At 41.6% G+C, this 27600-nt stretch overlaps 1 protein-coding gene across 3 annotated transcripts; it reads right to left on the bottom strand.

Annotated features, from left to right (window-relative positions):
• Positions 1-1387: 1387 nt before the first annotated feature.
• Positions 1388-27393, bottom strand: ehmt1b (euchromatic histone-lysine N-methyltransferase 1b). Of its 3 annotated transcripts, none has more exons than XM_079657797.1 (26): positions 27331-27393; positions 19014-19104; positions 18391-18920; positions 17705-17906; positions 17443-17591; positions 16650-16805; positions 15907-15978; positions 14675-14777; positions 13337-13474; positions 12330-12607; positions 11477-11709; positions 10728-10937; positions 10536-10618; positions 10307-10413; positions 10087-10209; positions 9385-9486; positions 8812-8916; positions 8579-8733; positions 7227-7397; positions 6314-6458; positions 6124-6201; positions 5300-5415; positions 4868-4954; positions 3386-3464; positions 3121-3296; positions 1388-2619 (listed from the first exon to the last, which is right to left on the bottom strand). In XM_079657797.1, exons 1-26 carry the CDS (start codon positions 27349-27351, stop codon positions 2442-2444), a joined length of 3888 nt encoding a protein of 1295 aa, XP_079513923.1. In that variant the 5' UTR covers positions 27352-27393; the 3' UTR covers positions 1388-2441. The 3 variants fall into 3 exon arrangements, with proteins under 3 accessions (XP_079513923.1, XP_079513924.1, XP_079513922.1); XM_079657798.1 differs by lacking the exon at positions 27331-27393 and adding an exon at positions 27091-27283; XM_079657796.1 differs by lacking the exon at positions 27331-27393 and adding an exon at positions 22536-22574.
• Positions 27394-27600: the final 207 nt, after the last annotated feature.

Here is a 27600-nt window from a genome sequence, read left to right on the forward strand (position 1 = left end):
GATGCTTTAGTTGGTGTTGTAGCTGAGATTCTTCCCGTTCCAATGATGTATGGGATGTATTGATTTGATACAAGCAAGTCAGTGTTTCATTGTGTACTTTCAACTACAGTATATGATCCGGACCCACCGGTGGGCCCATCAAGTTCAGCATTCACTGTGATGAATATAAAATAAGACACGGATACTGTTTTCCTTAATGAAGGCCTCTCCCTCAGGGGCCTCTCCCTCAGGGGCCTCTTCCTGGTCTGTTGACTGTTGGTCAGGCTCAAAGTCTGGATCGCTGTTGTCTTCCATTTCTGAGACATCGTCCTCTATTTCTGGTTCAATCTCCTCTTCATCTGGTTCAAAACATTTGTCCAGAGCCTCTCTGAAAGAAAATCGCCTAATCGGTCGCCTACTCATTGTGTCAATGAGTCAAATGTGAGCAAGGCACAAATATTCCTGCATGAGAGACAGTAATGGAGGGGCATTTGCTGCTAGAAAGTTAGAGGTTTTTTCTTTCTCGAGGGGCACAGAGCTCGCACCTGTGAGAAGGTATGAAACATTTTATCATACAGCGCGAGAAAGTGAGAGGTTCCCGTAACTTAGAGTACATCGTTGTCTGGAAGGTGTGGGGGGACAAAAGCACAAGAAGAGTGAGTGAGAGAGAGCGAGTGTACATTGCGAGAAAGTGAGAGGTTCCCGTAACTTTTTTTTGTCTGGAAGGTGTGGGGGGACATAAGCACAATGTGTGTGTCTGTGTGTGCGTCTGTGTCTGTGTGTCATTTCCTATGGCGGTCAATTCTACCCGAAAACATCATGGGTGTTTCACTGTTGAATAAATCACTAAAAAATCAATGCAAGTGGTGATCATCAAGTGTATATGTTCAGAGGCCTAGTGTGGACGATAACATAAGGTCTTGAGGCAATTGGATGAAAAACACAGTATTTATGATCAAAACCAAAGTCACTCGGTCACTTTTGAGCCGAAGCGCAAGAGAAGGGAAAGTTATCTCAAAATAATTGTGAATCCATGATTTGACCTGTAATGGAGTAAGTATTTCTGCTGCAGTATCCACTACCACTCTGTTTAGTATCTTCTATTAGTTGCAATGAGTTCCTCAGCATGATGGCACAAACCAAAAGCTTTCAAATATACTCATTAAAGCTCACTATGTGTGGGAAGTGTCAGCAGATCCAACATTTTAGCGCAGTCTGTCAAACGGAGCAGCTGCCGGGTCGGGCTGAGGATGTGTTTGACAGGAAAAGGAGCTGAAAAGCAGTTTCCGCCAGGATCTGAAGGAAATCTGCAAAATGACAGTTGGAGAAAGAGGAACATGTGAATTTGAAAACATAGTTTGAGATAACAGTGAAGCAAACAGGCTCAAGAAACTACAAGTGAAGCATATCAGAATAAATGCATTAGTAGTAAATTTATTGAAAAAGATACAACCATTAAGATGGATGATTCACGGTCCAGAAATATGTAACAGAAAGTTATGAAGTGCATTTTTATAGCTTTTTTTTTCATTTATTTGCTCCTTTCAAGACTTTGCACAACAGTCACTGTTTTACTAACAACATTTAAAAAGACGGGTTCGCTTCGGTCGGCAAAATCATGAAACTAAATTAAAAATAGCCTAACTACAGTTACTACGCTTAGAAAAGTGGAGTTAAAATTAAACATAAAAAATGTAAAACGTTCTCTTATCTTACAAACTATGTTCACGTGGGTAATAAAAATTAAAACAAAAGTAAAAACCTTTGTCAGCACCATTTTCCTTTGTTTTTTAAACCCTCCATTTCTGTTTTATAAATTCCTACGACACGTTAAGATCCCCTTAAACATGCTTAATGAAAAAAGGACAGCCAATGTATTCAGACTAACGACCCCAGATACAAAATGTCCACTACTTTGCTTTCCAATTATTTCTTAACTCATAATTAAGTATGGTGGCGAATAACATTTCTGTTCAAACACTGCAACAAAAGATGAAGTGACAACAAAATTAAATATTGATCAGTGATCTTGCTGGAATGGTTCATGATGAACGACCGCAACGGTCAAAAAAAGCCCAGCTGTATGCTGAGGTCGTCTCTGCAACAGGCTATTGTACCCCCCACCCAAAGTCCCTTGATCTTAACTCAATAAGAAAAGCCTTTTAACAATTTCAATCATCTTAAAAAAAAGTCAAAATGCACGCTTCTCCCTCCGAGTAAAGTTCTGTAAAGACTGTTTTATTGTCGCTGTGACATTTGCTGCCCCCTGCTGTTCCTGTGACCAAATAAAGGAGCAGGAAGTTCCTTCAGGTTTTGATTGTGCGTGACAACGTTTAACGTGTTCTCGCAAAGATCCACGGTTTCAATCAGAAGTAGAGAGACAGTACAAGTCGACTGATAAAAGTTCAAAGTTCAAGGAGGATGTGTCCGTCAGTCGTGGGTCCGTGTAGTGTGGGGGGGCTTTAGGGGGGGGTGTTGGAGGAGCTGGTGTCGGGCAGAGCGCTGGGCTGCTGCTCCTCCGGTGTGCTGTCCGCCTGCAGCGACGCCAGGGCCGCCGACGAGAACTTGCACTTGGCAGAGCTGCACTCACAGCTGAACAGCTTGCTCTTTACTTCCCAGAAGTGGTCACCATAGTTAAATCTGAAGAGAGAGCGGATGAGAAAGTGATTATGTTTCTTCCAGGACTTTTATTTGCAGGGTACTTGCATGTTGTGCATTTGTGTTAACCACACATCTTATAACAGGCATCAAACCAAAACACGTAAAAACGGTAAAATGCTAACTCATTTCTGGGTTTTAGGACTCATTCCTGCACCACTCTATCAGGGCGGAAGTAAACCTAGGTGATACCTTTACAATGTTTGATACCACTTTACTTTTTACTTAAGAAATGACCCAACTCAACCTACAAGTGTCAACCAACAAGTCTAATATTACTAAAGCTGATACACTGGATGGCTTTTAGAACGGTAAAGATTTCAATACCACTACGCTGTTAAAGTGTTCAGTTTAAAATTGTAACTGTGTAAATTCAAACACTTAACAGAGCTCTGGACACTGTATCATTTCCCATCAACTTGGGCATCAATAATTCATCCTATAATGCATTAAAATCGTCAACACTATGAAATGAAGCGTTACCCCAGCTCCTCTCCAGCCTTGATGTTCTCACTGGCGAAGAAGGCAATGTGTGGGAAACGGAGGTCCTGGTGCTTCGTGAAAACTCGGCAGGCGAACAGGTTGGGCTCGCACATGTGATTGAGGAAGCGGCTGATGTTGCCATAGAAACGAGCGTCGATGCAGTATTGATCTTGTGGCTGTGAGGAAGATAAATAGGAGACTCAAACTGAAACAACGTGACAGCTGAAAGGAGAAGTAAAGAGGTGACGGGGTTAGGGCGCTTTACCTTATCGTCCAGGCTGAACAGGTACGTGTCGTTCTGCCTCATCTCTGCCTCTGCCTCGGAGATGATCTCCCCCACGTACCTGTTCAAAAGCAGGTGACCCGTCAGCAGACATCACTGAGAGCTTTTCATCTAATGCTGTTTACGACACGCCAACTCCTCATGAGTGGGGAATTATAAGGCTTTATTTGGGAGGACTGCAGCTCTGAGATACTGAGCTTCAAAGACTTCACATCCCCCGCTGGTGAACCAATTCAACACCGAGTGGATGACTCCATTTAGATCATAAGAAACACATTTTATAATCTGCCTGGTGCTATCCACCAAAAATATATTATACGATCACATGCATTTGTCAAGTCAAAAATGTATCCAATGAGCTTGATTATTCTGTTCTGATGCCTGTATTTTGTTTGATAAGCATTGAGAAATATGGGTTTCTTGTACCTTACACAGAGAACACAAAACAAAAAGGCCTTTATTGCTCTGTAATAACTTTGTGTCAGATTGTATATATCCCCTTGAGGACTATTTGTTTTTCTCAAAATAAAGTTGACTTGATTTATTAACTTAAAGCTGATGTGCATCTGTTGCCAACACATACGGGTTAAAAAAAGAGAAAGTCCAGCACACTGACTGGAGCTCACTGTGATAACATTAAATTCACAATATTTAGATTAAGAACGTGTTTCTCCAGACAGCTGCCACAGAACTGAATAGTAGTGATTTAAGAAATAAATAAAGAAGCTGTCGTATAGTTTCAACACATTAGCAGGATAGTTACTGGCACATCAGGGAAACACCTCCGTGACATCGACAGCACTTCAAAACGTGAAAAAGCACGCCGTTAAACTCTGAGCTGATACCATGTGGCAAGAGATCCAAACTGTATGAGTGTGAGTAGCAGGTTTTTTTTTTTTTTAAAAGGTCCCCTATTATGCTGTTTTTCATCAATATATTATAGGTCTCAGATATACACAAAACATGTCTCTGAAGTGTTTGGCTCCAAATACCAAACAGATCATTCCAGCATTACCCATAATCCCCTCTGTTTCAGCCCTGTTTCCAAAGTGCTGATTCTCTGTCTACTTTAGATGAAAACAAGGAGCCCCTCCCCACGCCCCTCTGAGAGATATTTGATTAGAAAGAACACAATGGTGCTCTAGTTGGAGATTCAGGTGGTGGGGGGGGGGGGGGGTGGTTACCTTGGTTGCTGATTGGCTAATTACACAAGCCAAAAAAACGTTATGACATCACTAAGTGGCCAAAATCTGATCAGCTCATTTTCAGACAGGTTTTTATAGAAATGGATCAGGACAAAAAGAGATAGAATCTTTTTTCCTGAAACTTCCAGAGTCTATTTACACAGAGGGGACACATGTTGATGTATAAAAGACATGAAGAAGTGGATTTTGCATAATAGGTCGCCTTTAAATTGGGGAAGAAGTAGAAAAAACCTTGTTTGTATTTGGAAGTGAGACTTACTCGCATACAAAGGTCCCCTGTGGTATGTCATGTAGCGCACGCACACCCCAGCCCTTCTTACTGGTCCTGAAGAGCTGCAGCCTGGTCCTGGAAGATACACAACCACTTTATGTTACAGCTTTATAAACAGATATTTAACTTTTCACACCTCACAAAAAAAGAAAAATGTAGTTAAAACAAAATGCTTTAATAGTTCTAGTACTACAGATGTTTTAAACACAATTAATGGGTATAAACACAATAAACAGTGGTATAAATATTGAATACACATAGAAGTACATAGACAGTATAATATATAAATTATAGACAGAATAAATAAGCAACACTATAGACCAGTTAAGTATATATAAATAAAATAAGTAAATGACTAATGGGAAAAATCAATTCTCTCTTGCATTAAGTTTTATTATTATTTGTTAACCCATGAAGTACCTGATTCCATTTTGCACAACGCGGTTCTTGCAGGTCCTCCAGCAGGAGCAGGCGTGGTTACACTCAAAGATGAGAGGAGGCTCCTCCCGGCAGAACTCAGGGAGCAGACGACCCTTCTGAACACGACAACAAAAGAAGAATGAAACTCACATGCTTTTGGTCTGGCGCTGCTTTTACATAACCCTATGGCCACCACAACACACTGTCAAGTTGTAAAAGACATGTAAAAGTCTTTTAAAGCTGATGAAATGACACCATTTCTCAGAGCCAAAAAACGTTAAACTAAAGTCTTGATGGTCCTTGAACAAATGATGTGTATCAAACGCTTCTTTCAGGAAAAACCACAACATTTGAGGTTAAATACTCAAATGTTATCTTAATCACTGTATTTCTACATTCAGTATTTCACATTTTGACAGAATGCAGTAACCAGATTGCGTAAAAATCAAACCAATGTCACAACAACATTTTAGTGAAACTTCGGCTGAACGGCAGACAGATTTTAAGTTTAGTATGTATATCAGGTAGAGCCCCCCCCCATGTCTTTCTTTTAAATTGTGTGTTTCGGGGAACTGGAAATGTTTTTTGTCCAATATTTCTAAAATAAATGATAAAAAAACTTCCACTTGCATTTCTTCCTTTTTAAAAAGGCATTATATATTTGTTACACTGTAATCAAAATATTGAATAATTCCTACGTCTAGCCATTAATGTGCGATTTCCATAGATGTTGTTGGACTTGTGTAACGCAAAGCGAGTCAACAGTGAGTAGAAAGTGACAGGAGGACTGCTTGGTGTTCAGATGCAGACGTGTCTGTTCTCACCTTGTCGTACCAGCAGCGCAGGCTGAGCTGTCCACACATGCAGATACTCGTTGAACAGTCTTCTTTACAAACGCAGTACTGTTATCCACCGGAAAGAGAGAAAAGAATACTGGTCATTTCCCGCTGCCAATCACAGAGGGAATAAAAGCCTCTGTGTTTCAAACATCTGGTGGTGTGGTTTCTTACTGACCTGTAGGTGCGTTATGTTACGGTCGATGTTCATGGGCGAGGTGACGCAGTTTTCGGGGATGTATTTGTAGTCGTCTGGGTGAGGCTCACTGTCCACAGAGTTGACACACGGGAGGGGAATTCTCTCCTGTCCCAGAGCTATGTCACTGTAAACAGAGCAGACGATAATAAGAGTAAGTAGGCAACATTTTGTTATCAAGCGCTTTTCACAGACAAAGTCACAAAGTGCTTGACAAAACATTAGAACAGGGGTGTCAAACTCAATTTCATTACGGGCCACATCAGCATCATGGTTGCACTCAAAGGGCCGGTTGTAACTTCAAGACTATATGAATATACATATATAAATATATAATATATATAAAATAATGTATTATATTACATGATTGCCTCTGCATTGGATTATTATGGGATAGGGTAATAACTTCATAATTAACTACGTCTGAAAGCAGAAGTCTAGGGCAAATAATTGCAAGTCTCTTCAGTGCGCATGTCACAAAATGATTTAAAAAGAAAAGCCAAATTCTGAAGAAAAAAAGTCTAATTTGAGATGCATTGTGGGTCATGTAGTTTATGGGCAATGTGCTTCAGTAAAGCGGCATGTAACTGTATAATACACATAAGATATTCTTTGCAAGCTCTTGTGGGGCCGCAGGAAATGAAGTTGCGGGCCGGATTTGGCCCCCGGGCCTTGAGTTTGACACCCCTGCATTACAACATCATAAAATAATGAATGACCACAAAAGGCCACGTGTTAAGAAGTCAAATGTCAAGCATATCTGATACAGGGGCAGTAACAACAATGCTGGGGTCAAAATGTTATGACCACCTAATAAGCCTAGAACACATGATAGCATCCTTTCTTTCAACCTGTAGTCATATGCCCACACCTATCTCCACAGAATCATTCTAACCTCTGAAGCACTTTCTCTTGCGTTCGGTGGAGCGTGCTGCTCTTGGAGTCCCTCTCCTTCCGGTTGGCCTGCAGCGCGGCCCAGGCTTTGGAGTTGTTGCTGCAGCAGTCTGGAGGAGTTTCTCCCTCGCGGTTCTTCAGAAACACATCTGCTCCGTGATTCAGGAACAGCCTGAGGAGAGGACAATCTGATCAACCATTTGGAAACAAACATTTTTAGGGCCCGTGTCCACATAGCGACTTTTTGGCAGAATGATGCTGGGGGAGAGCTTTCTCCCACGATTCATCCATCAAAAAAACAATTGGTTATTGTTTCTGTGATAGTGGTATCTTGACATCACAGTTTGTGTATGACAAGCATTTCACCCTTTCGTTTTGTGCTACTATACATTTGTTTGACATTGTTTTTTAACCATTACAACCTAGCGGCAGAATCTTGCTTTCAACCTTTGTACAAATTAGCTTTGGCGCTAGGGCTGCACGATTTTGGGGGAAAAATCGAATTCCGATTTTTCTGAAAAATATTGCGATTGCGATTTCCGATATTTGTTTTTAAGCGACCCAGCGGAAGTTTATTGTAAAATGCGGCCATAACTCCGGCTAGGAAGGTCGTATCAACGTGCTCCCGTCTCTAGCAATACCGCAGCCCGAGCTACGAGTCAAAGAACTAAACTTACATGAAACTTCCGTTGGGTTGCTTTAAAGTCAAGCTTCAGTTTAAGATTCACCCTGTAATAGAAACATGTGATGGAGCATTACTAACCTGACTCAGATAGTTCACCAAACCATCTAGGAGAGCTCCATTGGAAGCCATTTGGAAAGGGCAGGCACTTTCAAAAATACTTGGCAGGTGATTGGATCAACCTGTCTATCACCTTCTATCATGGGACACTTCTGATTGATTAACAATGGCTGGTACATGTGGAGCACAGCACTTCTGATTGGTGTGGATGACTGACACACAAGAAGAAAAAAAAAAATTTGTAAAAAAAGAAATTGTAAAGTAAAAAAAAAAAAAAAAATGTTAAAAGAAATCTTAGGCTTTGCGATTTGATAATTCCATCATTTCAAATCGCGATTTGGATTTAAAATCGATTAATCGTTCAGCCCTATTTGGCGCTATTCTGATATTCTAATTAAGTTGAAATATTTTGCAGCAAAATGACCCCAGGTGAAGTACTTTTTCTCGAGATGACCACATTCAACAGCATTCGCATTGGGACCAAATGAAAATAGATGCTGGCGCTATGTGGACACAGGCTCTTAGTTTTTCAGTTTGAAGCAATCCTCTTGTTTAAAACTACAGGTACAAAAAACTAACGTGTGTTCTATTTTCTGAAGACATGAACTCACGTGACACATTCTAAGCGGTTCTCCCGAGCAGCGATGTGCAGAGGAGAGTCTCCGTGGATGTTGACGACCTGCAGGTCACAGCGAGCGTTCAGGAGCAGCTCGGCGATCTCCACGCTGCCGGAGAACGCCGCCCAGTGCAGGCAGATGTTCTCCTCCTAGACAAAAAAAGAAACCATTAGACAACATTCTTTCTTCTGTAACGCATGTGAGACACAGAGTGCTCATTAGCCAACCTTGTCCCTGATGCTGATGTCGGCTCCTTTGCACAGCAGCAGCTTCACCTGGTCCGCGTGCTTATACTCTGTCGCCCAGATCATGGCTGTCCAACCTCCATCATCCTGAGGAGAATAAGACAAGCTCAGCTGACTGATCACTGATCAGCTGAGTGAATCTGAAACACACCTATGTGACACAAGTCATTTGTTTCTGTACTGTGAATAATTTAACAGGTGTTGACATCTCGTTTACTTGAACAAGTGCATTTGAAGGGAAGGCTACAGTGTGTAGAAAATACTGACACCCTCTCTAGTTAAAATATTTGTAAGAGCTAATTGTTCGGATAGTGTGTGAAATGAAGTTGAATCCGACTCCTAATAGTGATTTCATATCAACAAAGCTCATCTTTGAGAAGACTTAAAACTTTTTCGTAGGGCTGTACCAAATGTCTTTTCTAGCTTCAAAGCTTCTATTGAGGTCCAAATGTCTGTTGTTATATTTTATGACGTCATCATCCCAAAAAAATATATACTGAATGAAATCCTGAGAGTATCAAGAGGGTTGAAAGGGAAATGTGAAACAGTACCAACCTGACAGTTGATGTTGATCACTCCGGTGTTCAGGAGGTACTCAACGATGTTGTAATGACCAGACTTTGCCGCTAGGTGGAAACACGTGAACCCTTCAACATCCTGAGAGCAGCAGAGAAGCCAATTATTGACAGTTCCTCAAGTCTCAAGATATACAAATATTTAATCTTTATTTGTAAAGTACTTTTCAAAACAAAGTGCTGTACAAGATAAACACGCCAGACAACCAATGATAAACTGTTTAAAATGTATTTAATGCATATGACAAAAAGTACAAGAGAATATTTTTTATAAAATAAATAAAAACTAAATAAGAATCCAAATAATAAAATACAAGAAAATGCTTTAAATATATATATATATAAATAGGTTTTATGTGGATACTCAGCCCTCAAACCCTGTGAATAACACACTAATTGAATGTGTTTTTTAGTAGGGGTTTAAAATAGGATAGAGAGGTGGGGGCCCTAACAGAAAAGGCCCTTGGTCACCGTTGGTATGTGGATATGATGAAATAATTTATATATTTAGCAAGAAACAACTTAAATAAATTACATTTTTTAAAATTTAATTTGTACAAAAAGTATAAAGTTAGAGCACCAGTCCAACAGCTGCCAAAACCTTTTACCTGGTTAAATAAAGGATATATAGAAAACAATCAGACGGTCAAAAACACCAGGTAGAAACTATCTGCAGGTGTACCTTGTGAGTGGCGCTGGCTCCGGCTCTCAGCAGGTACTGCACCACCTCTATGAAGTTGTTCTCACAGGCCTCCATCAGTGGCGTCCGCTGATCTTCATCACACATGTCCAGGTTGGCTCCGGACTGAAGTGACAGGTTTCATTTTAAAATGTGACATTAGGATCTATCACATACGTCTGGACATGGCAGGGCCGAATGATTATCAGTAAGAGAGTCTGACCTGTACGAGCATGTGGCAGATGTCTTTGAAGCCTCCCTCCGCTGCAGCGTGGAGCGGGGTGCGCTTGTTCTGAGACTCCATCTTAAAGTTTGGGTCGATACCGTCCACTGGAAGGAAAATGGAGAAGGAAACATCTTCATTCAAAGGATATGGATGAAAACAAACAGTAGATGCATTTAAAAGAACACAACATGGAGACTCTAAAGAGGAACAGGCAGGGTTAACATACCCAACATATGCAACACCTTCTTGAGTTCTCCCTGTTTGGCTGAGAGGTAAAGTTGTTTGGGGTGAAAACGCAGCTTCTTAGGCCTGAGGAAAAGACGCAGAAGAAAAAATAAATGAGTGTTTCTTTATGTTTACCTCACAGGCTTGTTCTCAGCCAGATGGAACAGAAAGACACTCTGAAGGTGGAGCTTACTTCTCTGTATCTAGAGCCACGAGGATGCTCTCCAGAGTCTCTCTGGGGACCCCCTGCTGGACTGTAGGGGGCAGCATGCTCCCTGCCTGCAGCGCTTCGCCCTGCGCTGCGCTGGGAACAGCCAGGGAGTCGAGGTCGTGTGAGAAACGAGCGGGAAGCGAGCTGTCGGCACGGCCGCTGACCTCAGAACCCACGGCCAGACGAGAGGAGCTGGAGAACAACATGGAAAAGTATTTTAGCAGTGCTATGAATGTTATAATGCTTTCTTTTGTGTTTGGCAAGCAGGACAGCGAGCCCTTTTTTCAACACAGTGAAATAGTTGTTTTGGAAATGCTTAGTATCTATTTTCTTATTACTTTTGAATTTGGACAAATCAAAGCCCTGAAGTTTTTGGAATTGTTTGGATCACATGAGTTGGAAACAGACCAGTCTATAAACAGTGTGTGTCTGATCATATAGTGTAGCTGTTAACTGACATGCAAAACAAGGCTGGACAGCATCTAAAATGTTGATTAAGAATTTGAATGTCAGCATTATAAACAAGCATTCAAATTAATTTTTAAAGCTTTACTTTGGTATTCATTATTTTACACCTTTAAAATGTTAACATTTATCTTTAAAAATCTTCTCTAGAGGAAACAAAAAGTCAAATCGGCTGCCTTCAAATTGTTTATGTTTATTCACTAATAGGTTACCAAGTCTCCCAACATGAGCATCATACACCTGTTGATCATCATGTGGTCCTTCACCTGTCAGTGGTGGTGTCTGCTCGGCCCTCGGGGCCCCCGGGTGTTGCAGGGCCGTGTGAGAGTGCGGGGGGGACGGTGGAGGTCGTGTCGGCCTTGGCGATGGTCACCTCCTTGGCCTTGCTGGCCTCCTCTCCGCAGTGCGGACAGAAGCTTTGACCTTTCAGCATGGAGGCGCAGGCGCGGTGGAAACGGTGAGAGATGCTGAGGTCCGGTTGGCACTCCATGAAGGTCCCCTAAAGGTGAAATGTATAAAGTCAAAACAATGAATGACTCGTGTGGAGTTTTGCTCAAGAGCACTTCAGCAGCAGGCCTGTATTTTCTGCAGCTTAAGGATATATTGTGTTTTTGCGTAAGGGATCGTGTGCAGCGAGGCGGTCATTATTGAAAGAAAAAAAACAAAAACCTGGCAGGGCGATAATGGAGCCTGACGCGAATGACGCTATTTACACAAACTAAATCATTTTATGACTTGACTACCAATATTAATTGATATAATTTTATTGACTTAAAAAAGGGTCGTATTGCTTCCGTTAAGAAAAAAGATAGTCCCTACAAACAGCTGGAACTGAGAATCACTGATTGAGATTTGCCCTAAAGAATGTTATTTATATCCTTTCATTTCAGATATACTGTGTTCAAAAGTAAATGCATTTATTGTATAGATTTGTTTACACTCTTAAGACTCATTATCTGGACCACACCCCCTTAATTTATCTACCTATATAAATTGCGTGTGTGTGTGTGTGTGTGTGTGTGTGTGTGTGTGTGTGTGTGTGTGTGTGTGTGTGTGTGTGTGTGTGTGTGTGTGTGTGTGTGTGTGTGTGTGTGTGTGTGTGTGTGTGTGTGCACTCACAGCCCTGCAGAAGAAGCCACAGCCGGGGCAGCACTGGTGCTTCACCATGCCGTTGCGGTGATCCTCGCACAGCACCAGCAGCTGCACAGAGTTGGAGGGGCGCATCATTTCGTGTTTCAGGATGGCGCCCTGGCAGCGGCTCAGCTGTCCGTCCACGCTCTCCGTGGCCATGCACTTCCTGTCGGCCAGCGTGAGGATCTCTCGACTCTTCGGCGTCTCCATGCGGCAGCTGCAGAGAGGGAGCTCCTGAGCCTCCTCCATCGCTGACCCTGAAGCTTCTGCAAAGAAATGTCTGACTTTACTTAAATGTACCTCAATATTTATATTATAACATACATGCTATATAAGTACAATTTGACTATAAATCTTGTGTTTGTATAAATATTTTTGTTCTATCCTGTTTTTTATCGGACGTATAACTTTAACTTCTTTTGTTTAAAAAAATATGACCAAGGAAGCCAAACTGTTCTTTGAGCATCTGCACAAGGTTTCACTTACTAACTTAGAAACATAGTCACAGCATTGAGATGTTAATCAAATCACAGGACAGGAAAACAAATCAAATCAGACCAGGCATTCCACGGAAGTACTTGATATGTGGGGCTTCAAATATATTTTTTTGTTATAGTACCAAACAAGAACTGAAGCTGACTGACTAGAATAACAAACAACCAATCAGCTGGACTGAGTGTGCTGAGACTTTTGGAGGAAACAAACACATATCTCATAAGAGTATGAGAATGATCTTTTAGACGTAGCAGTCAGGCAGGTGTCTGTAGCTACTGAAATGTGGGAGTTTTCTGCCACACCCATGAACTCTATATGCTATATATCTACCAGAACCTGGTGGAACCATTAAAACACAGGAGCCGTTAGCGGTGGAATCACACCAATACGTTTTAACTCCATTGATCAAAGCATATCAAAAGGAAATACACAATGGGTACAAGACGTGATGGATTATCCTAAACCACTTAAGCGAGTGTCCTTATTTTTTCTGAGCTCACCTTTGTTCTGAGCGGGAGACGCTGCCTCTCGGGGCTGCTGGAGGGGGAGGGAGTCGGGTGAGGAGATCTGAGTGCGCTCCTTCACCTCGTCAGTCTGAGCCGGAGCGGAGGCTTGAAGCTGATCCACCGCCTCCATTTCTGAGGGATCCACAGAGATCAGTAAGAAAATGCTTCAATGTTTACGATCACCTTCATGCCGTCTTAAGCAACAAAGCCAAACGTGCTTTTGTATCGTTTCTATGTTTACTTCTATTGTTATAACCTAAACTCTTGAGCTGGTGCTGGTGTGTGTGTGTGTGTGTGTGTGTGTGTGTGTGTGTGTGTGTGTGTGTGTGTGTGTGTGTGTGTGTGTGTGTGTGTGTGTGTGTGTGTGTGTGTGTGTGTGCAGCGAATTTCACATACAACTAGATCCATGAGCCTAATATTGTTTATGCTCATTTGGCTATGTTCAAGGACCTGTTGTAATTCTTTCTCATATTCATCCACAGGGTGGCACAATCAATTGAATTGTATCAAAAGTAGTACCACATCCAAATTTCAGTCAGCACAATAGTTGGTAAAGGTAAAATATGTGGAACATCTTTCTATGTAAAGTATTATGGTGCTGGAGAGAAGCCCGAGCCTACAAACAGTGTTCTACAGACTTAAACTAAAATATTGTCTACTAAAGACCCTCACCATTATTTTACAATAAACTTTTCAATGACAATGTAAAATCTAAATCTGCTATAGCGAATCAAATCGCAGTTGCAATATCAATCGTAATATCGTGATTAGTTGATGTTTTGGAAAATTGTGCTGCCTTGCTGCTATCACTGCTGACTCCTAACTACAAACCATACAGATAGTGGTGGTCTAATGGATAGTGAGGTGGGCTGAAGATCGGACGGTTGTGAGTTCAAATCCCACCAGGAACACCACCACTAGTGTGCCCTTAGCCATTAGTTACTCCAGGGAGAATGTCCCTGTAATTGTAAGTTGCTTTGGAAAAAAGAAAAATGAAATGTAATACACATTGGTAGGGTCTTCTGCCTCAGTTTGAACGATCGATCGGTGTGTGTGTGTGTGTGTGTGTGTGTGTGTGTGTGTGTGTGTGTGTGTGTGTGTGTGTGTGTGTGTGTGTGTGTGTGTGTGTGTGTGTGTGTGTGTGTGTGTGTGTGTGTGTGTGTGTGTGTGTGTGTGTGTGTGTGTGTGTGTGTGTGTGTGTGTGTGTGTGTGTGTGTGTGTGTGTGTGTGTGTGTGTGTGTGTGTGTGTGTGTGTGTGTGTGTGTGTGTGTGTGTGTGTGTGTCATATGCACTACAGCTGACTGAATGTATGAGAGTGTGACAGGCGATCACCTTTGGCCTTTATCCGCCTCTTCCGTTTCCTGGCCGGCCTGAGCCACGCAGCGTCTCGCTTTAACTTATTTTTCAGTTTCTTCTTCAGACTGGACTCTGTGCTCTGAGACAGACAAAAACATGTTCTTCTGTAACAGAGTGCTTCAAGGATGACCGATTGTTGTATGCCAGCCCAGATATTAACACATTAGTGTCCTCATGCAGATTATAATGGCATTTTTCAGGAAGATAATCTTCACAAATGAACATCCCGTAATGATTTCTGAAGCGTAAAAGTAATAAGCTAATAATGTAGACAAAACATACAACAGTGGTGTGAATTCAAGTCACCACCACTACGTTTTAGACTATATATATTTCATTTCCGTGCATAATTGCATGAAACAAAAGCCTTTCCCCTTCATTTTATGTCATATTTCAGGCATTTCACCAAAACAACTTCAAGACAACAGAACCTAAGCGGCAAAATGCTGACTCTAATGTGGGTTTTCACTTCTGCACCACTATATGAGTGTTGATGTGAGAAGAAGGTTGAGTCATTGAGTGAAGCAGGAACAAGACCTCAACCCACAAATGAGTCAGCATTTTAGAACTTCCAGTTGTCTCATCTCAAAGTGAACGTTTTTTGAACTTGTCTCAGAGCTGGTGGCGCACAGTTATACGACCATAAGGTAGCTTTTTTACTTCTGGGGATTGCATTAACGCTTTGACTGTTGCATCCCCGCTGTCTCACGGAGAGATACCGCAGGTCTTTCCTTCCTGCAGCGGAAGCCCCCCCCCACCACAACACAGACTATATCACCCCTTGCTGCTAAATACCAACAAACTAGTATATGCAATATATAGATGCCGTTAATAGCTGTGTAATATATACCTGGCTGCTAAATCCTAAGAACTGTTACAGGATGTGTATTTTTTTATATTTTTTATTATATCATAACTTAGTACTTATGTATATGTAACACTAAGCTGTCTGTGGCTCTTTTCCCTGCTGTAACTACGCACATTTCCCCTCCGTGGGACTAATAAAGGTATTCTGATTCTGAACTGTTGCAGATTTTCTTGATGAACAAAACACAAGTTACAATAAATGTGCGTTATTGCCGGATATCTAATTTTCTGCTAGATTCTGAAATCCCATTAGCTTTGTCAAGGCAGCCCTGATGCCAACTTCCAGGGTCAGCCTACAAAACTAAGTCATCACTTTACCACCCAATGATGTTGGATCTTACCAGGTCTGACTCTGTGCCCTCCTCCTCTCCCCCTTCTTCTGCAGACTCTTCAAACTCCTGCTCATCTCCCCCCTTCACCACAAACACAAAACAGAGTTCATCACATGTTAACACGGAGCGTATGCAAACAGGCTTTCACTCTAATAGATTACTCATACATTTGGTTCAACAGAACTGTTCAACTGACTGAATCCTTGCACCTGTACGGTTTTTAATGTATTCCAGCAACACTGGTCATTTTTAAGACCTCACTTAAAGGTGGGGTACTTCAGAAACACTTGTTGTTATATTCCATGGAATGCTCTTAACATCCCGATAGCAATGAATACATTAAATGCCTTGACAATAAATACATAAAAAAATGTCATCTGTGGAAGCCGTAGCGCTGTACAAAGCACGACCAATCATCTGAGCCGGCCCGGCTAAAGTAACTGGATGGCACAAACGTATCTCGTGCCCTCATTGGTCATGTGCACGTTCGTGTGTGTTGGGGGAGGGGCTCTGTAAAGAAGTCTGATTTTTTCCGGTTGTGTATTTTCAAATTCTAGCGCACTCGAGCTGGTTTCTCCATTCTTACCTACCCCACCTTTAATCACATATATCCCAAATACAGTTGTTTACTGACTTTTAGATTCTACTTTCTGAAAGCAATGACTACATTTTCTTTTATAAATGATGCACTTTGATAAAGTAGTAATGACCATGATGTAATGTCAGGATAAAAGTCGTGTTTCTGTTCCGACCTGAGAGGGTTCGGATGTTTCCTCCTGGGCCGCACCGGCAGCTTCTCCTGCTGGCTGCTGCCGCTCCTCTTCCTCAGACTCCACCTCCTCGGACTCTTCCTCCTCCTCAGATGCATTTTCCACCTTCTCCCCGTTTATGTTAGGTATAACTTTACTCTGTGAGACAGGAGAGGACTACATGATGATCATAAGAAAATATGCTGTCAAATATACTGTTATAAAACATCTGGTTTGGTCAGAATATTAAAATAACAGCTTCTGTACAGCCGCTTGTCTTTACTTTAGCTTTAAGGTTTTTAGGAATAACACATTTATTTTGTAATGTTTGGGCTTTCTTGGATTACGCTATGACAGATCTCAAATCTCAGTTATTGACACTAGTACCGGAAAACATCTTAATGACACTTAGTCCATCGTAATGCTCTTCCATTTGGAGATTTCCCATTTTACTCCATTTTATATATTATTAAAATAAATATCTTTGGGCTTTGGTCTGACAAAACAAGGCACTCAAAGACATCACCTTGGATTTGAGAGAAACTGGCATTGACCTCTTTTAATATCGTATGAGATTTTATAAGATCAAACCAAAAATGTATGAATCTAAAACCTAAATCGGCAAATTCTGCCTGCAAGAGTAGAATGTGCTTAAAAATACAAAAACAAAGAAAAACGTTAAAACTTATGAAGGGATTTTAATTGGTTTGTCAAACTGATGTCAGTGTTTGAATAAGGTCATCAATTAAACATAAAGATTGTGTTGTTTTTTGTGATGAATGTCAGGAGCACATACCTGCAGGCTTTTTGCAGACTGTTCCATTCCCTTAAACATTTCCAGCATAGTTCTCTGCTTAAGCACTTTGGTTTTCTTCTTGGGAACCAGACTGTACATTCCCATCCTCCGCTTCTTCTTACGGGACGACAAGCCTCCTGAGAACGGGCCTACAGCACCGAGAGAACACACAGACACATTTACAGCACAACTGCCGGTAGATGGGCCGCTCAATAGCTCACCGGGTAGAGTTGTTGTCATGTGTTGTTGCCGTCTGTCTGACCTAGGAGGAGTTTGACTGGAGCTGGACGAGCTGGAGGTGATGCAGGAGCTGCTGGTGAAGCTGACGGAGCAGTTTGTGCTGAAGCTGGTGTATCCGGTGGACTCTGAGGTAGGTGGTTCTGCTGCGGGGGTTTCTGAGCAGCAGGTGAAACTTCAGTCTCCATTTTGGCAGTTTGAGCTTCTCTTAATTCCCTGTTAATAAGCTGAAGGAAGAACCAAACAAAACAAAAGCATGCATGATCACTGTGTTACCGAGGGATTTACTTTAAGCCTGTTTGTTACTGGGAGAACTCCATGTTTAGTTTGCTTCGGACCAATCGACACCACAAAATACCCTGATTAGTTGATTTTTAAGAAGGGAACAGATTCTATTCATCTTTTCACTTAGATTTGTTTCCTGCTGCGAGGAACACTTACCATTGTGTGTTACATTGATAAACGGTCCTCCTACAAGCACAGCTCAGTAAGTAGTTCTGGTAAATGAAATACTTCAGTTGTGTTTCATGTGAATTGTGACATTGCAACATATTGTGTGATTAACAAACAATTGTGGACATGTTGGGTTCTTTTGGACCAATCAAACCGTCATCAACGGAATCCAAATTGAGTCAAATGTCTACAGTATCACCCTAAGTAAAGACACAATGAGAGAGGAGAGACTAGTGTGCTGCTTATCCCATGGTTTACCTTTTGAGCCGGGCTGACAGCCGGTCTGGACATGGTCTTGCGCGCTCTGTGTATGGTGACGGGAGCCGGGGCCGGAAAGGAGGCTGTGCCATTTTTAGTGTCTGGTGTCTCCGGTCCTGACGTAGTCCCTGTACTGGGATCAGTCCTTAGAGCCCCTGAAGTGTGTGTGCACCCAGAGTCCGAGGCCGGGGGAGATTTGGCCCGGTTTCCCCCTGTCGGTGAGCCCGAAGGCAGCCAGTTAGTCCTGTGGGGGGAAACTCCCGAACCCAGCGTCGCTGAAGAGACACCTTCCTGCTGCTGCTGCTGCTGCTGCTGCTTTGTGAGAATGAATCCGTTGCTTCCGGTAACAGAAGCGTGCGGTGGCTCCATATCTAACGCGCCGTTTTCATTCACCAGCGGTAAAGTCTTGTTGTTGAACGGAGAGCCGTGAGTCGGGCTCTTGTGCCTCGTGTCGTCACATTCAGTCCCATTCAGCATGGTCTCTGCTGGAGGGGAAGAAGCCAGTCTGGCTGCTACTTCTTTCTCTCTATCTATAGGAAAAAACAACAGAGAAAGATGCAAATTACAATGTAAACATATCATTTTCATAAATTAAGTGCTATCAGGTTTCATTTGAATAATACCTGGTTTCTCCTCTCCGTTGCTCGCTGCTTCGAGTTCCTCTTTCTTTGAGAATGTACCCTTCTCCAGGCTGCCCTTGGCTAGACCAGCGGGCTACAGGGAAAAGAAGAAGGGAAATCAAATAAAGAGCTCCAAAGCAATATTATGTTATCTTCATTATCAATCAATATCTTTAGCAAATAACCGGTAGGTCTAAAAACTGTCAAAAAGTCCCATCACAAGTTCCCAAAGCCCAGGGTCACCTCTTTAAAACATCTGCCCAACAGTTCAAAACCCAAAGATGTTACATTTATGATATAAGAGCAGAAATATTTCCTTTAAAATGTCATGGACAGTCAATTGGGGGAAATGGCCTTTATCGACTATTTGTTTATGGCGTATACTATATGTATACCATATGTATACCATATGTAAAAACACCAAACAATCTCTGTAACAATTATCTGTTTTATAATAATTCAAACGAAATTGATTGAATGATAAATTGACTATTTGAAAACACAGTAGACATTCGGACTGTTCATAAAAATAACTGTCAAAGCCCTAAATTGTATAATTTTGTTAGAAAAGCAGCAGAGTGTTTAGCCCCATTTATTTTCAATCCAATGAGAAACTAGATGATTACCCAATTACTGATCTGTAAAGCAAAACTCCAAGCATGAGCACTTAAAAAAACGATCGCGTTTATGCAATGAATTCAGAGTAAAGTCCTCTTTTCAGTGACGTGCTTTGTCCGAATCAAAGACTATAGAGAAGTCAAGAGAATACAGGCGACCCCCGTCCTTTTTTATTGTCTTCTTCTCTCTTTCTGTGCCACAGCCAGGGCTTCAAAAGGTCATCTCAGCCGCCCACAGACCGTGTTTTACAACTCGCGGGAGGAAGCCGTTGAAGAGGCAGCACCAGGAAGCGCTACACTCTCTACTCCTCCTGAGCCGAGCGTCCACCTCCTGCTCACTCTGGGATAAATGGGCCCAGAGGACACAAAAGAGGCCTCAGAGGAAACCATCATGAATCTACACTTTGCCTCTTTGGGTGTAACTTGTCAAAGCCACCTTGTTTGTCTTCACACTTAGGCAAGTATTTAGATCAAATATCAAAGGGGCGAGGTCATTTTGAGAAGCATTCATTTAGAACACAGCAGGATAGTTTACAGTCTCCTCTACGCTATGTGAGGCTCACACCAAACAGACTACATGTAGACATACTCTGCTAGGGGCTGCTGGGGTCATATATAGGGACTAGTAAGGGCAGAATCTGATTGTCACAAGAAAGCAGAGAAAACATATTCTCCCCAAAGTAAGGCAATCACAAGGCCTGCAGCAAACAGAGAGCTCAGTCAGTTCCCCCCTGACAGTCAAACACTCAGATTTAACACAGGGTGTCCTGGAACCTGCAGACAAGCCAGACCCCAAGCCCGACTGAATGGGCCATCAGGACAGACTTCCCAAATCACCCCCAGACACGATCATGCACCTCGTCATTTAGCAACAAGGTCAGGCCAGGAGCACACAATCTGAGGGTGTCTCCCAAAGAACATCTAGTCTGGGACATGATCTGAAGGAATCTAGTGAGCACATGTCAGTGAAGAGAGGGTGAGTCCTTAAGTTCCTGTTTTCCATGGATTAAGGAGAGCCACTCACAAAAAGAACCCCACACCAGCCTCATCCCTCCCCCTAGTGGTGGAAAGTGGAACTTACACAGTGGAAACAGAAAGGAGAGGGGGGAGGGTAGACAGAGAAGCCTGTCTGCAGATCTCTCCGCCATTTCGCAAACCAGATTGTTTACTGACACAACGCGGCCATTGCAGCTTTTTTCCACTAGATGGGGAATGTAAGGTTCTGGAGGCTCGTGGATTCAGGAAGCTGCTGAATTAAGCTCTACATGTGAAGCCAGTGCTTTAAGACCAGGTGACAAACCTTAGAACATATTAAAAAATATATATATGTTAAAAAAGCTGCAAAAATAAAAAGGACCAATGGTTGAGAGTTTGCACTCCAGATTGGACCTTGTGTATTTTTTTAAACAAACAAGCTTAGTAATTACTCAGCTCTTGACAGATAATATATCTACTGCTATAAACATACATAGCATACTGGGTATGAGGCCTGGATGTTTGCACTGATCCTAGACTCTACTGCAGGAGGCCTGAAACCAGTCAGGGCCACCTAAACACAAGCACATTACACAACCAGCTGTTTCACTGCCAAAAGACACGCACAAGGTGGCAACACCCAAATGAGATGCAATGATAAAAGAAAGGTACACAACTGCATTTCACACATCCAATCTGAAGCAATGAGGGCCACATGTTTGTCATATGAGCTCTTAAAATGCAGAATGCAAACCCTTGTCTTTGGGATGCCAGATATTTGACAAAAGAGGGATTCTCCTGTTCTCAGATAGTCTTTTTTTAAATCATTCAGAGAGGCCTGAAGAGGTGGTCTTACAAGAAAAAAAACAGACGGGAGAAAAAAAAACTTGATTTTTGCAGGCAGACATGGTTTCTTTATCTTTTGTATCTCCTTAACCATCTTGCAGTCTGTTTTGCACCACCGTGAACATTTCTGACTATTGTTCTAAAGAAATGTGACTGAAAAAAAGATAGGCTTTGCATATTCTTTACCCAAAAGTGCCAATGCATTTTGATCTAGCCGTAATGATCCCAGTCTGCCCTCGGAGCGTCATCAATCCTCTCCTACGTCATTTCCTTTCCCCCCTTTAATGTCCACTTTCTCAACAAAGGCAAACAAGCCCTAAAATCTGTCTCTTTGAGTCCATTCTGCATGAAATCTTGAATTAACTCCAGGAATACTTGTAAAAACTGATCCAAGCGATGCAAAGTCTAGTCCTCAGACAGAAAGCTGCTCAGAAGATTGAAGCCGGTAAACATTGAGGCTCACACTGCAGCCTAACATGCATCCCTTGGCTAGATGAGCAGGCACTGCAGCTTTTATGTTCCAGTATATTCCTGATCACAGAGCATAAGACGCACTACACATCCAGGCCCCTGGGACCTCATTATGCACTGACCATGGGGGATCAAAGAAATGGTACGACAACAAGGAAGATTTTTCTAAATCAACTCTCAGGACAGTGTCAAGTTCTTCTGACGTTCATTCTAATGAATCAAGTTACATCACCCATGCTGTGACTGCTCTGAATACAGCTGTGCTATTACATGAGGAGCTTTCTCAAACAACAAGATCCATCAAGACACGCTGAAATCTCTCTTTGATCCAGCAGCACCGACACCAAGACACAAAACACTGCTCCTCGAGATTTAAGTCCTTGACTTCAAGAATCAAGAGCAATCAGTTGCTGATGAAGACGCTGCAACTATTTAGAGAAGCATCTCAACGTGAAGGCAGAGAGACCTGAACAAAACTGTAACTTGTGTTTAAAAAAAAGGGCTCAATGGAGCTGAGAAACAAGACCATGCCCTCCTTACATTACTCAAAGCTAACAGAGGGTGAAGAGTAACAAGCTATCATGTCTTTCCCTAGTGCCTTGAAGAAGCATCATACCTGCTCTCTTCTCATAGCCTCCATTGAAGAAGAAGGCGTCAGAGAGAGGGAGTGGATGAGGGAGAGTGCGTGCGTGCGAGAGAGAGAGAGAGAGAGGGAAAGGGGGAGAGCGGCAATGTGTCGAACAGATTGCTCGTCTTTTCCTTTTTCTTTCCCCGCATGCACATTCACTTCACCGGTCATGTGACCTGGTGGCTCCCTCTGTCGGTCCTCCTCTTCAGAGGGTCTCCACAGAGCATGCTCAGTCAGCTTTCACTGTAACGCCACTCCATTTCTCTCAACTAGAGAACTGAAGAAATCTCACTAGGAGGGACACGCCATACGTATACTATCCAAATAATATCACTGGAGACATGTTGAAATACAATGCTAGTGTTGAAATACAATGCTAGTGTTGAAATACAATGCTAGTGTTTTCATCTGGCTTCTTTTGGTGTCAATTTTAGTTTTGAAGGCAGGATCATTTTACCATTTGCTTTGCTGCTTTGTGAACAACGGACATATATTTTAGTCAATGAGTTTTTGAGAGGGAAAGGGCTTTTAAGGGTGTGTGTTTGTATGCATAGGCTCTTGAGGAGCTCCAACAGAAGAAGGAGGGGGGAAATGGAGGCGGTAATAAGAGTAAAGGCCCGAGAAGCAAACCGGATGTCAGTGAGGAACCTGATGAAGCCAAACATTCTCAATCGCAGACATCAGGCCACATATGAAGCCCTCAACAGGAGAGTCTTTTGTTTCCGGCCAGTGAAGCAGTGAAGCAGCAAAACCCAAGGCCGCCATGCCATGAAAAAGAGGTTGAATTCACAGAAATGAAGTAACCGACTGAGGAAAATTCTGAAATAAGTTCCAAAATGAATCTTTGTCTGACTAACAGCACAACATCAGAGAAGAAGCAGCAAGTTCTCCAACACAATGAGGCCTTTTAGAACAATTCATGGATAAATAGAATAGCATTTTTGCAAACGGGTGTGCTTCCTTCTCGGGGGATGTTACAGCCACGTTGGAATGCAGATGTTGGCCAATTGAAACAATGAGAAACAACCGTGACCTGGCAGACAGGCTTAGGTTTATCTACTTTCAGGGATCATTGCAAACAAATAAGGTAAATAAGTTCTTCCCTTCAACCATGGCAGAGTTGCAATAAAGAAATCAGATACTGTGAATGAAATAGAGGTAAGGAGCCAGTGAACAGTCTCTATGAACTGTGCAACACACAAAACACAAAAGGAGGCCACCCATAAGCAAAGAAAAACAACAGTGTATTGCTACTGTACTGGAGCTTGCAATAACAGAATGTGAAAGTCATGGAGCCTACAGCATTGTGCTTATTTTAGCTTCAATGTTTACGCATTGTAACAAAGATAAGCTTCATCAACAGGTTTAAACTTAACCAATGAAGAGAAAGGTTAAGATAATAAACTGATGATTAATGTGAGGCCTTGCCAACAACCTTGTCAACAACCTTTCCCAAGTTCTTAGGAAAGGCAATGTTAAACTAGCTGTTGGTCCACACTGAAAAATCTAAACTAATGGATTGATTTCCATGACAAAGTCGCTCATGTTTCACGGAGGATAAAGCCAACTGATTTGGTTAACGACGAGGTTAACCTTTTTCACCGGGAGTGAAATATCTTGACAACTATTGGATGGATTGCGATAGAATTTGGTAGAAATGTCTTTAAATCCTTGGGTCTCTAGCTGAACACACCCACTTGTCTGAGTGCACCACCCAAGCAATCTTAAAACAGAAAGCCTGTCTCTTAAACCATAGGTCACTTCTTTGCTGTGTTTTCACCATTCCTATATTTAGCTATCAATCAATGTGTTTGGAAGTTTTCATGAGGGTTTAAGATCTCCTAATAACGAAACAAAAACACTTGTTTCCAGTCATCCCATGACTTTTCTTCTGGCAATGCACAAAAGTCAACGCACATACAAATCTAAAGGCTTAGCGCTTTTTTCCTCAAAACAGAAATGTTACACTATAACCTAAATTATGATGTATTGATTTTTGGAAATTGATTTAGAGTCATGGAAGATAATAATTGTGATTCCTAAGTGAATTGAATGTGCCCCTTTATCTCTTGTGATCAAACAAAACGCATATTATCACTTATACCTGATGCACGTCTCTTAATTAAGTGGTCACCTACATACCTATTCTAAGCAATGATCAGAACATGTGTGTGATTGTTCTTTGTTTATCACATAGTCATTTGTCAGCCAGCACCATAATGCCCATACAATTCTTTGGAGACACAATGGGACATTTATTTCAGCTGAGACTATAATGACCAATACATCAAGATCAGACTTAATGTTCTTCTTAAAATGCAAAAAGATTGCCTTGCTTACAGAATAGCAATATCTAGAATGTTAATCCCTGTATGTGGATGAGTATCATGTCACCACATTTTCCCAATACACATCATTATAATGGAGCCAAAAGCACATTCAACCAAACCTTTTTCATGCTGTTTTTTCTTTCCGAGTTCCTGAACACTGAGGGACCAGGAAATCAGAAACACCTGCTTGATGTTGTGCAGATAACAATGCTTTACCTCAAAGCTGAAATGCAAACCTTTTTTAGTTAAAATATGGTCATTTGTGGTATTGCAAATGACAAGTGGCAATGTAAATTTAGTGTGTATGAAATGGCTTGCCCTTATTTGAACTTTAGTAGAGGCTGATTGGAATAAAGAGCAGGCTTTGACACAATCTTCTGCACCAAATATAAAAAAAAGAAAATTGCCAGTGAGGGGAAGCAATAAGGTGATGCTCCAAGATGAGGGTTTATATTGGGTTATAGGCATAGACCTAGCCATAAGGGCTGCACATAACAGTTATTTGCTTTGTCTTATAAACTATGGAAACGTTTTCAATCAAACAATAAGTCATTTAATTGTGCATTTGAAAAACTAAAACTTTGATACATTTTTTGATTGCAACATTGTGGGCAATCATGTTCAGTCAATACATGTATCTATTAATTGATCAATTAATGAAGTAGGATCCAGCCACTTTAATGACAACGGATTCCATTGGGACTATTTTTTTGGAGAAAGTAGTTCCAGTGAAAACAGACAATGGTGAGGTGATTTCAAGGTTTATAAAAACCTGTTTGTTCTAAACTTTAGTCTAAATCAATTTCCCCCTTATATCGGGTTGCATTATTTGTAAACAAATATAACTAATTGTGATTGTTTAGACTTGTATTGCAATTGCAATATGATCCACGAAAAAGGAGGGATTGATCACTTGTCAAATACAATTCGTATCATAATTTAAACACATATACATTAATTATCATACTTTTTTAGGAGTATCTGTACCAAACAAATATGTTCTGTTAAATCTGTAAAATAATATTCAAAGGCCTAGACATCTCTGCAGCACTACACTACCTGTTTTAGTAGGTATGTTAACATATTTAGCCTGTGCTTCCTTATTCCTGCCCTTTGGATATTGCACTTGTCAATATTGTGATTTTATACAATTTCAATTAATTGTGCAGCCCAACTCTATTGTATTTGGAAGGAGGCAGAATTGTAACAGACATATATCTACATATATCAAAAGATACAATAAAACAGGGCCAGATAAAAGCAAAGATACCTGGAGAACTGTTATGATAATTTGAGGAACTAACCTTTACGACATTGATCTACGTGTCAAATGCATCAACAGATCACACAACACTTAGTTATGAGTGCTAACGAAAGTGGCTGCATACCTCAGTGTCCCACACCTTCCTTTACCTCAACATATTGCCTTCTCTTTTGAGGAGATATCTGAATGCTGCTCGAGCGACCTCTGCTGAACAAAACCATATCTTATCTCTCGAAAAAGAATAAAGAAACAAAGACTGTAGCAGTGATAGATTTCTGTGGTTATGTAACTAAGTCATAAGTAAATCAGTTCATCTTTACCGATAAAACCTTCATACAAACAACAATTCAACCTGTTACAGCCAGCCCTAGACTGCGTTATGCCGACTGTAAACCAGGACCTAGCAAACAAAGGCAACCATAAGAGTAGTTTCTTATAAAAGTGTAATGTGGAAAAATAATAATGCAAAAAGCCTCATAGCAGGTTCAAAAGCTGGCGCCATATGTTTACATTGGGAGGCAGCACTGCCAAGGTTCATTTGACTGCATCAATTATCATGTAGCTAACAGACTGCAAAGCATAACGGGGGATAACATTATCAGCCGACCATTTAGACATATTGTTTACAAACTACACAGAGACTACTCTCTATCGTTTAAGTAAACATGTTAAACCCAATTATCAGTTTTTGTGTGGATTTGAGAAAGTGTGCACTGTCTGCTAACTAGCACGGCGGCTAGCAGCTAGCTAAACATCAGTGTACACATTAGCATCAAGTGAGCCGGTGACAGACGATACAGCTAAAGCCGTGAATAACGCCGACTAAATACGTTTGCGTATATATTTTCAATTTGATTTTGAACCGCTAAAACTGGACAGAAGCAGGACACTGACTTGAGGCTGGAACATGTATAAATAAACCCCGACACAAAGCTAACAACGCGCCTACTTGAAATATTCATGTTCCCGGGTTCAGCATCTTCCTGCTCATTCAGTTGCCCTCCGGTCCAGCACAAAAGCAAGAGACTGCGGGCTGCCAGCGGCCAATTCACGACAAAACGACACCTCTACACCGACAATTCGCTCTGTTTACAAGCGGGGTTTTCGTTCCCGGGGAGCAACACATTTTCCAAAGCCATGGATACAGTGTAAAAGTAAAACAAGCTTAGAGTAAGGCTCACACACTCACCTCGGCTCCAACCGAAGCCATGGTGCCTGGACGTTAACTCCTCCCACTCGCGATTACGTCACACATATTGAATTTACAGACGGTGTTCTACCACACCTGATGATACGACTGTCAGTCATATTCTTGTTTTAATAATAAGACTATATTATCCAGAATATATTCATATGTCATGATAACAACACATAGTATTGAAACATGCTGAAATCAAAAACGTAAAGGTGCCATAATCATCTTGGAAATATTTCAAGATACTAACCATTATCCATTAAT

Source organism: Notothenia rossii (genome assembly GCF_949606895.1).
Source record: "Notothenia rossii genome assembly, chromosome: 11".
Taxonomy (NCBI): Eukaryota; Metazoa; Chordata; class Actinopteri; order Perciformes; family Nototheniidae; genus Notothenia; species Notothenia rossii.

What these genes read in the sequence shown, in the direction of transcription:
- ehmt1b (XM_079657796.1), bottom strand. Translation starts at nt 22,559, where the DNA reads ATGGAGGCTATGAGAAGAGAGCAG. An exon ending in AAACATCCGAACCCTCTCAG is followed by an intron (nt 15,979 to 16,649) that starts GTCGGAACAGAA and finishes TTTGTGGTGAAG; the next exon opens with GGGGGAGATGAGCAGGAGTT. An exon ending in CAAGAGAAAGTGCTTCAGAG is followed by an intron (nt 6,459 to 7,226) that starts GTTAGAATGATT and finishes CTCTGTTTACAG; the next exon opens with TGACATAGCTCTGGGACAGG.